General features: G+C 35.6%; 2 protein-coding genes across 3 annotated transcripts; one reads left to right on the forward strand and one right to left on the reverse strand.

The window, feature by feature from the left end:
- Window position 1: 1 nt before the first annotated feature.
- LOC113206886 (serine/threonine-protein kinase pelle-like) lies at window positions 2–2,312 on the reverse strand. 2 transcript variants are annotated; one of them, XM_026423172.2, is made up of 10 exons: window positions 2,082–2,312; window positions 1,779–1,970; window positions 1,554–1,713; window positions 1,400–1,461; window positions 1,198–1,334; window positions 953–1,111; window positions 763–872; window positions 502–658; window positions 353–406; window positions 2–264 (listed from the first exon to the last, which is right to left on the reverse strand). In XM_026423172.2, exons 1-10 carry the CDS (start codon window positions 2,182–2,184, stop codon window positions 118–120), a joined length of 1,281 nt encoding a protein of 426 aa, XP_026278957.1. In that variant the 5' UTR covers window positions 2,185–2,312; the 3' UTR covers window positions 2–117. The 2 variants fall into 2 exon arrangements, with proteins under 2 accessions (XP_026278957.1, XP_026278955.1); XM_026423170.2 differs by having other exon boundaries at window positions 1,400–1,464.
- LOC113206883 (LIM domain kinase 1) lies at window positions 2,299–9,504 on the forward strand. The gene is made up of 12 exons (XM_026423166.2): window positions 2,299–2,456; window positions 2,816–2,942; window positions 3,164–3,278; window positions 3,393–3,523; window positions 3,619–3,810; window positions 4,298–4,426; window positions 4,759–4,891; window positions 4,981–5,306; window positions 5,400–5,634; window positions 5,715–6,373; window positions 6,465–6,571; window positions 6,674–9,504. The coding sequence occupies exons 1-12, from the start codon at window positions 2,435–2,437 to the stop codon at window positions 6,841–6,843; spliced, it is 2,346 nt and encodes a 781-aa protein (XP_026278951.1). The 5' UTR covers window positions 2,299–2,434; the 3' UTR covers window positions 6,844–9,504.
- Window positions 9,505–10,114: the final 610 nt, after the last annotated feature.

Below are 10,114 nucleotides of genomic sequence, written 5' to 3' on the forward strand. Positions count from 1 at the left end.
TTTATGAAGTCTTACAAGCCCAAAGAGCATTATTGCTCCAATGAGGGCCAATACAGGTACATGGTGGGTGAGGTATTGCCCTACCTGACCCCACTTTTCACACACTGGCATCTAGGCTCACTCGCCTTCCCATGGGAATTTTAAATATATTACATCAATACCAGACTCAGGGAGAGACCAAAGCTCATAGCACACTTTTATAAGTGCTTGAAGCATTTGAGGGATTGTTTTAATAATATCAGGATTTTCCTCAACATAGATTTCCTGTGAATGTTAAAATTGTTTATAAGTGTAAATAACCTTTTTAAAGTTTGAGTTCTAATGTATGTTTTAAGATTAGTAAATTACTTACCGGATGAGTAGGTAATTTGTCTACAGTCTGACCCACGGCGAGCTCTAAAGCAATCTGTTGAGAGGGACATAAAGCACATCAGTAATAGAGATAGCAACAAACAAAACAAAAGCAAGACATACACAACAAATCTAAATAATAATGCTTACAGTTCCAAGGCAGAATACATCTGGATTCTCTCCTTTGCTACCTTCTTGAGGGATGTATAAACTTAGATCCCTTGAAGTTTTTTTTTCATGGACCATAGAGGGAAGGCATACATCTGCAATCAGTGGAGACATTGATTCTCCCAGCAAAATATCGGAGCTGAAAAAAATGAAAAATGAAATGAAAAATGCAATAGGTTAGTTTAATATTCATATTAAAAATTTGTATTAAAAATGTGTTTTGAGTACAACAGTAAAACAAACCTCTTAACTAAGACTACAGACTGGAAAACATTGTGATGAAGATATGTCAAAGCATTTGCAATTCCATATGCTATCCCAAGCTTTTCATCCACTGTAAGGTGGGGATTGTCCTGAAAAAGATAGATTAAGAACAATTACAAAGCTATACGGAAAAAAATGGTTTAAAAATTGCCTCATCATATGGACTCACCTTAATGTTAATAAAATCATATAAAGAGCGATTTAAAACGAAAGGATATATGAGACAGGGGTTTCCACTGCCCTCAATGAACATCAACATTTCCAAAATATTATCGCATCCCTTGCTAGCATCACGAAGCTTCCGTATTTCCTCCAGCGCTTCATGTTTCTACAGAGAAGACCTTTTAATTATCTGTAAAGTTGCACTAAGCAACAGAGTTTCTAGATTGAAACAACATTTCAATGATTTTATACCTGCACACCCAGTTTTTTTATGGCCACTATTTCACCATTTAATTGACCACAATAGAAGTTAACTTTCCGTGTAGAATCAAGACTATTTTTTGAATCCCAATTGTTTGTGGCTTGAATTATTTGCTGATAAGATACAACTGGAATGAAAAAAATTATTGTATCAAATTAAAATGGAGAAAAATGTTGACACATTGAAACTTACCTCCTCGGGAAGAATAGGCTGGCTTAACTGAGTCATTTCCTTGCTGAGGTGAGTCTTTAACACTGCTAAATCACAAGCACATAAATGATAGTTACAGGAAACAATATTAATACATCAGAAAGGAAGAAATATACTTTGTGTATAAACTTATTACTCTAAATTTGGTGAATTAGGAGATACGTAGGGTGTAGGAGACTGCTGAATTTGGTTATCAGGTGCAGGTTTTGAACTCCCAACTCTTTTGATGAATTGAATACCATCATGTTCCTCTTGTTGAACAGACAACCTTTCTGAATTCTTTATATGATCTGAAACTGAGAGTTCATAAAAAATAAGCAAATGTGTACATCTCACTCTGATAAATTGCAAAAGAGCTTACCATATACTTCCAAGAGGCCCATAGCTCTCGGTAAGTTTAAGGAAGCTAAGGCCAAATACAGATGATCTATGGTGAAATTTCTGTCTCCCAATACTTTCAGAAGTTGACTTGATGGTGACGTACCACAAACTTCCATAATCTGATCCTGATCATATCTTATTCTGCCCTCCTCTGCATCATAAAATATAGCATCTGGAAGAGATTCCAGAAACAAAAACAGTTGTGGCGAATAATAATTAATACAAACAGTTTTCAGATAATCAACATAAACATTTTCCTTGGTAAAATTTCCTGATTACTTACGCAGCCACTTCCAACAATCCTCGATATTCAGCACAAAGCACAAACGTATTCGCACATTTTCTGGCAGTTCATAAATATAGGTACAATTGGGTGAGGTACTCATGACGCCCTTTCACGAAAGAACTCAATCAAATCAACAGAAATGTTCAAAAAATTTAGGCTTGCATTCCCTAATCCCATGAGCCCATGCCATGAGCAGGTAGTTCCTGGAAGCTCACCCGGTAGATGGCGCAGCATGCGTTTGTTTACGTTTCGTCTTCATGTCATGAGCAGGCGGTGGAATAGTAGTAAGCGAAATGCCATGAAATCCATGAAATCGAACGATAATCTTCTTTGACGTAAATGTCATTGTGATGGACAGTAACGTGTCAGGAGGTACGAACCGTTGTTTTTCTTCACGAGCCACTGCCGTTTCCAAACTTGGATCAAACTTGCTTCTCGCTCTGTTCAGGAACAGTTCATTAAAGATTCGTCTGTTACACTCTGTCAGCCTTCTGACAAATGTCAACATGTCTTCATTAATAAATTGAACTGCTGGAATGCAAATTCCTCCTTGAACCTTTTACGCTTATATGTAATTTTGGCTTAACATAACTTTTGTCTTTTCTCATTGTTTTGTTATTTACATTCCTCGATGAGTCTCATCAGCTCTCGGAGGTTAAGGGTTGTAAACAAAACTCTGTTTTGCAAAACTGTTTCAAACACAATGAACACAATAAAATTTATAATTTCAGGGACTACTCCCGACGAAACTGATGGAGATGCTTCTCACATACCCTCATATTGCTCTGGTTGCCTGAATAATGTGAATGATGAGTACATACGTGCCCTGAACCAGGATTGGCACACTGAATGTTTCAGGTTTGTATTTATTGAGTTTTACCTTGCACATTGGTTAATCATCATTTTGCAGTCTTTGCAGATTATTTCATATCTCAAATTATTGTACTACCTTTGGTCTTTTTTTAAAGATTTTTTTTGTTGTTTTAAATACCTTGTATAATACCATAGCATTGTAATTGGCCATTTAATTTTTATTTCAACAATCGGAAATTTTATACTCTCTCTTTAATTCTTTATAGGTGCTCGGCCTGTGATATTGCGCTGTCAACATGGTATTTTGAGAAAGATGGTCTCCTCTTCTGCAAAGATGACTATTGGTCAAAGTATGGAGAGTCTTGTCAAGATTGCTCTCAGGTATGCTTCTTAGAACTCGTTTATAAAAACAAAAAATGTAGTTGTACGCTAATACTTAAAAGCTTCGGGATTCTTAACTGTTTTTTTGTTGTTGTTTTTGTTGTTGTTATTTAGGTCATTACAGGTCCAGTCATGGTTGCAGGAGACCATAAATTTCATCCAGAATGTTTTCGGTGCTCGTCTTGCTCATGCTTTATTGGAGATGGTGAATCTTATGCATTGGTGGAGCGCTCAAAATTATACTGGTAAGATCATTGATGTGTATATTTTTATTTCTCATTTAACTGTGTGTTTATATAAATTTAAAAGTTGCCCATTGAAAAATACAATTTCTTTGTAGTGGTGTTTGTTACAAACGTCAAATGCAGCCACTCTCTAAAACTATGGCTACAGCTCCCTTCGTGCGGAAACCTCATTCTATTAGATTGGTTGAAATTCCTGCGGCTGGGGATAGAAGTCAAAGAGGTATTAAGTTATGCTTAGAGAGTGCTCATGGAAGACCAGCTGCAGGGCAAGGCTTACGAATTTCACAGTAAGTTGGCTTTGTGATAAATGCATGAGAAAATCTTAATCTAGCAACTTTGATGTAAATATGTAACATATTCTTTTAAAACTTATTATGGGATTACCTCTGATGTGTACAGTGAAACCCGCATTATGCAGCTAAGGGTACTGGCGGAAAATCCCATATTAGTGGATAATCTGTTAAATGATGTTAAAAGCAATTAACATGACCATACTAGGCTATCTATGTCTTACAAGTACTACAATACTTTTAAAATCTCAATTTCCAGAGTTAAAATCAGTTATAAGCAAATCTATCATGATCATTCTGTTGTATTCCTATTGGAGGAGCTTAAAGGCGGAGTAGGTGTTATTGCCTGCCAGTGTTCATTTTACTATTTACAGGGGAGGGGGTAATAATTCTGAATAGTTACGTTTTTTCAGACAACATTTTTGCATAGCATAACATTATTATTTTTTGCATCTTAACAAAAGTAACTACTAATGCTTTACAGGTTCCTGTCTAATCTCCGCCACAAGGTGTATGAGTACGCAGTTTCCATTTTGGCAGCAGCTTTTAGATTTTGCTGTGAACTTCGTTTGAATCGATCAATTCCATTCAGACGCCAACATAGAGCTATACGGTATGAGTGCCTTCCAATATTAATTCTACTATTTACAGAAGTTAACTGGTATTATCTACGAAACCATTGAAAATTTACAGCCTTCTGTCTAAGTTTTAATATTTGTACAATATCTAAATATGTAGATATGTAGATATTAATGTCACCAGTAGCCTAACTTAATCCTGCGACAAGTGTAGATGTCCAACCAAATGGTGTTTAGTAATTTAAGCTTCCATCACAATGCGACCTTGTCTGTGTGTCTACAGATATCCAATTCTTTTGAACAATTTTCAACCAAATTTGTGATTTTTCTTCAATTTCTCTTACAGTATTTTTTCTTTATGTTCCAGGTTGGATATGAGTGCTGATCTAATGTCATTACACATAGGTGATAAAATATTGGAAGTGAATGGATCTCCAATTGGAAATCAGCCCGTACAAGAAATTGAAAACCTGATAAGATGTTCGGACCAATCCTTACAGGTATTTATAGGGATTAACAGTTGCAAAGACTATACTGATAAGCCGGCAAATTTCAGGTAGACACTGTGACTTTTACTTTTCTGTAACAGTTAACAATAGAACATGACCCTGATGCACTTAGTAGAAGACTATTATTTCCCTCATCACTAATAGTAAACAGTGCTATTGAGGCTCTGTCTGATATAAGCAAAAAGAGAGATAAAGATGGAGATGACACAAATACCCCAATAACCTCTAAAAGTGAAGAATCATTTGAAAGTGCAAGTTGTCCGAAGTCACTCTCTGATAGAGAGAGAATATTCAGAAGAAAAGATGAGGGCTACATGAGTAGCTCACGATCTTCTCGACAATTGCGGCGAAGCAGAGGAAGCTGCAACAAAGAGCGATCATCATCTATGTCAAGATTGTTGGAGGGGTATGCTATTGTTTGACTATACTTAAGTTTTGGTATCTTTTTTTTTTTCTCGGATGTCTTATGTCAATAAAAATTTTTTGGCGGAAAAATCAGGTCACCTCCAGCCAACAGGGAAGCATCATGTGATCTGTCAAGAACCCATTCATTCAGAGTTGAACCAAAGAACCAACGCATTTTCAGGGCTTCTGATCTTGTTAAAGGGGAGCTACTTGGCCAAGGATTCTTTGGTCAAGTTTACAAAGTTACTCATCGTGAAACTGGTGAAGTAATGGTTTTGAAAGAGTTATATCGTGTTGATGAAGAGGCGCAGAAAAATTTTCTCAAAGAGGTCTGGTTGTTACATTATTATTATTTTGCTTTATTCTAATTCCTATTACATTAACACTATATCTGCCTCTTTCACCCCAGGTGGCTGTCCTACGTAGTTTACATCATTGCAATGTTTTAAGATTTATTGGAGTCCTCTACAAAGAAAAACGTCTTCATTTAGTAACAGAGTTTGTACCTGGTGGCACCCTAAAAGATTTGGTTCATGATCTTTCGGAGTCCCTACCATGGGAACAAAGAATTAGTTTTGCAAAGGATATTGCGTCTGGCATGGCATATCTTCATCAAAAGAATATAATTCACAGAGATCTCAATTCAAACAACTGTCTTGTGAGGGACGACAAGACTGTAATCGTGGCTGATTTTGGCTTGGCAAGAATAATTTCACAAAGTCAATCTAATGTCAATGTGGGAGCAGACAAGAGACGTTTTGGAAACAAGAGAGGTATTGGAAACAGACGTTGTGAGAGGAAAAAACGATATACTGTTGTAGGTAATCCATATTGGATGGCTCCAGAAATGATGAAAGGAAACAAATATGACGAAAAAGTTGATGTTTTCTCTTACGGTATTGTACTCTGTGAAATCATTGGAAGAGTACTAGCTGATCCTGACTACCTACCCAGGTCATCTGACTTTGGTTTGAACCAGACTATTTTTAGAGATAAGTTTTGTTCCAATTGCCCAGAAGCTTTCTACAAAATTGCTTTTCTCTGCTGTGACCTCAATCCTGACAAAAGGTTTGTCTTGGTTGAGTTATTACCATTGTAAATGCTTGTTATTGTTGACCTATAGGCACTAGCAAATCCACTTTTTTTGTAACTTTTGCAGGCCTCCTTTTGAAGTAATGGAAGTTTGGTTAGAAGGCCTCAAAATGCACATATCAGTTGGTGCACCCCTTCCAAATGATCTTAAGATGGACATATACAATTATTCTGGTAAGAGCCAAACCAAACTTTCTTTCCCTGAATAGTTGATGTAGTTGGTTCCCAATTCTAAGTATCTCTTATCCTAACATTCATAACTTTTATTTTAAACAGGCCGTAGCCCAAATTCAAGTGAGTCCACTACACCTGAGGCCAGAACACCAGAAAGTGTCCGACCAAATCCACCTCCTTTACATGCCATCAAGGAAGGACAATCAACATCATTAGATGGATCTTGTGGATTTGTAGATGCCTCATCACCTGTTGAAAGCACTGCTTTATAATTACCTCTACTATTTGTCTTGTCTATATACTGACTGACAAACCACTTAGCCATACTCTGAATTCTTTGTTAATGAGTGAGGTGTAAATCTCAGTGGTCCGCTGCACATTCCATTTTGTTTTTTTATCTTTTTTCTTGTAATTAATAATTGTACCTTCACAACTGCCTTTCACTTTCAATTGTAGATAATGGCCACAAAGTCTGAATTATTTCTTACTCAAATATTTCTTACTGTTTCTTATGACTAGACTTATCACTGAATTAGGCTGTGGTTTCTTACACTCAACAACATCCCTCATTTTGCCAGATCTGAACATTGGTGTTCCAATTTATTAGCAATACTGTTTTTACCATTAAAATATTATTATTACTATTATTATTATTTTTGAGATTTATATTTATTACGTCAGTTAGATTTTGTTAATATTCTATTCTTCTCAAACATTGTGTCATGTACCTACATACATGTCCTAAGTTTTAAAGTGGTTTTATGATGTTTTATACATTCCTCATTCAGTATTTGTATATTTTTCTCTTTTTTTTAAATTTTAGTTTTGAATTTATTGTGTTGTTAGTTTTTAGATATTTTATTCTATCACATTTGGTATTATTTTAGAATCACTGTTCCGCACCACTCCCTCTTTTCTATGAGTTTATCTCTTCCCTACCTAACAGTGTTTTTATTACAAGTTTGTCTTGAAACTGTTATTCTTGACAATAATATTGTATAGCATCACAATATAGTCATTTTTACATCTATGAATGTTGAAGACTTCAAACTCACATGTCCATCAATTATTTAAATTAGTTAATCCAAATTTTTGTGCCTTTCACATTCTGTGACCTCCACCAACATGTCATATTTGAGTGTAAGTACTGTGAGGTTCAAAATTTGAGCAGCGTGCTCCAGGTTTATAAATAGATACCTATACATATTGTAAGCACGCTGAAATTTTGTTAAACATCATTGTAGTTGCACTTAAGACATCCTAGTGGTGGGACGGACACAGACAGAACTTTTCTTTTGCCTTCTACCATTTTATTGTATTCATATTTTGTTTATGAAGTGTTTGTACGCTTAGGTATGTGTCCTACTGTAGGGTATTATTGTTTTAAACCATGGACCAATTTGGGCATTTTCCCCCATTGAATTTTGTAAGTTTGATTGTCAAATCCAATTTTTTAATTGTAAAGAAAAAGGAAATTATTAGTAAACTTATGTTCCTAAGTCAAAGCCTTGGTACGGTGCCTTCCTGACAAATAAATTGTATGGTGGGGCAAGTCATGATCGTTAATATTGCGTAAGGGCGCTGCAAGCTATGCTGTTGGTATGTAGTATTGCAATAGAAGTGGCTGCATGTGCTACGATATATATTTTTCATATAGAGCCTGGCTTGTATATTTAATCTGAGACTGAATTTTATGGCTACTTTAGTACTGAAGATCAAAAATGTGATGAAGAGATCAGCAAGTAATTAGTGCCTGTGTTGTATACATTTTAAAGATAATACACATGGTCATATTGTGAGTTAGGTATGCAATATTTTGTAAATAATGCTCTATACTTTGTGCCATCAAATATGAAATTGACTTGTTTATTATCCTTATTGAATTGTATGTTTGTGTGGGGTGTGAAGGCGGCAGGCTCATTTTCTGTATGCATTCGCCATTCATGGATTCTGAATAGCATCATATACACTCGTAAATCATGATTTACCGTAGTGTTCCTTTATTTTCCAAATACAAATTTAGCATGACCCCTTGTAATCATATTAATCTAAATGCTTGTTTTACCAGCCATTTAAGAAGAAAAAGGTGTGCTTTGTTTGAGTAGCCTGCTTACTGTTGTGTATTATTCCTTATGTCCAACTTTTACTGGCATTGTCATTCCTTTTATTTACTTTCATTGTATCATTTATCTGATTAATTATGAGAATTTAACCCAAAGATATTTTAAGGTCTCTCACATAAAGACTAAGGTTTATGCTTTCATGCAAAGTATGTAACTGTTTCAGCAAGTAACTTTCTATTCAAAGAGTTTTAAAATTTAGCAAGTAATTTTTTAATTATTTTGTTTTTACCTGTATGTACAGCCTTACATTATAGTCTCCTATTATCTGGCCGTAAATTATGTATCAAAAGTGTGGTCACATTTTATCTTTATGTTAATGTTCTGAACCTTAAAACAAAACAGCACCGCAAAACTTTCGTGTAAACAAAATGGTATTACGTGATTACATAGTTTGTTTCTGTCTGTATCCATATGTCAAACCACAGAACCATGTGTTCTGCAAATGCATTCATGATTATTATTACTGTGATATCATACTTGTGTATTAATGTCCTTGTCTACATATTTTCCACTGTCTTTTGTTAGGGACATTTCTGAACTGGACAGCATTTCTCTTAATGACGATGTAGTTTGCTTTTATGGAAGGAAATGTGTCTTTCACTCTATTGTTATTTTACATAGTTGTTAAGATTGTGCAGCATTTCAGTTACCAGTTCATGTTCCCCAAAATTCAAATTACAAAAGTCTTGTGATGTAAAACATTCCTATTTATTCTGGTTCCTCATGAACCCCATTAGTATATATTGCATTCACTTAAATAACATCTCCGTCATAAATAAATGTACGTTGCCAAACGTACCCTCAATATTAGATTTTATGCTTCATTGCTAGTTTTCAATACTTCAATGAAATGAGACCATTATTTCCATGCAGGCTTTGTGATCTGGTTAAATGTTGATACACTCAGTGCTTCTTTGTGTATGAAAGTTCAATTTTGAACTTCCAACAAAATTTAAACTCCATTCTCTTGTCCAAACTGTTATTTTTCTTTTATCTTGTAAGTTTTGTGTCATGTATGTCAAATATATGTACCGGCCTCAGTTTAAAAAACGCATTTTCATTACGTCCCAGTAACACTGCTGACCAAGGCAATGAAGTAAAAGAAACCTCTTGAGCTATAGTGAGAGGAGTATGTGGGATCTGCTGAGCCGCCCATCGTCAGGTGATGTAGGCACTGTCGTGGATTTCATTGAATCAGAGGTTCCCGGGAACCCGCACGCCACGATTACCCGGTGCTAGACAGTATGACGCCTATAAAGTTTGTCAAAATCTCAAATGGCCATGTCAAAATAACTATGTCAGAATATAGAGGAGTTTCGGGGTTCTTCTTAGATGAGGTACAACTTTTCGTTTAATTTCAGCTGCCGTGAGATGGTCGTGGTTTGGCACGGCGGCGGGGAAGAAGGGTGAAGGGGTTGGG

Source organism: Frankliniella occidentalis, unplaced genomic scaffold, assembly GCF_000697945.3.
Source record: "Frankliniella occidentalis isolate FOCC.00 unplaced genomic scaffold, Focc_3.1 Scaffold58, whole genome shotgun sequence".
In the NCBI taxonomy this organism is placed as follows: Eukaryota; Metazoa; Arthropoda; class Insecta; order Thysanoptera; family Thripidae; genus Frankliniella; species Frankliniella occidentalis.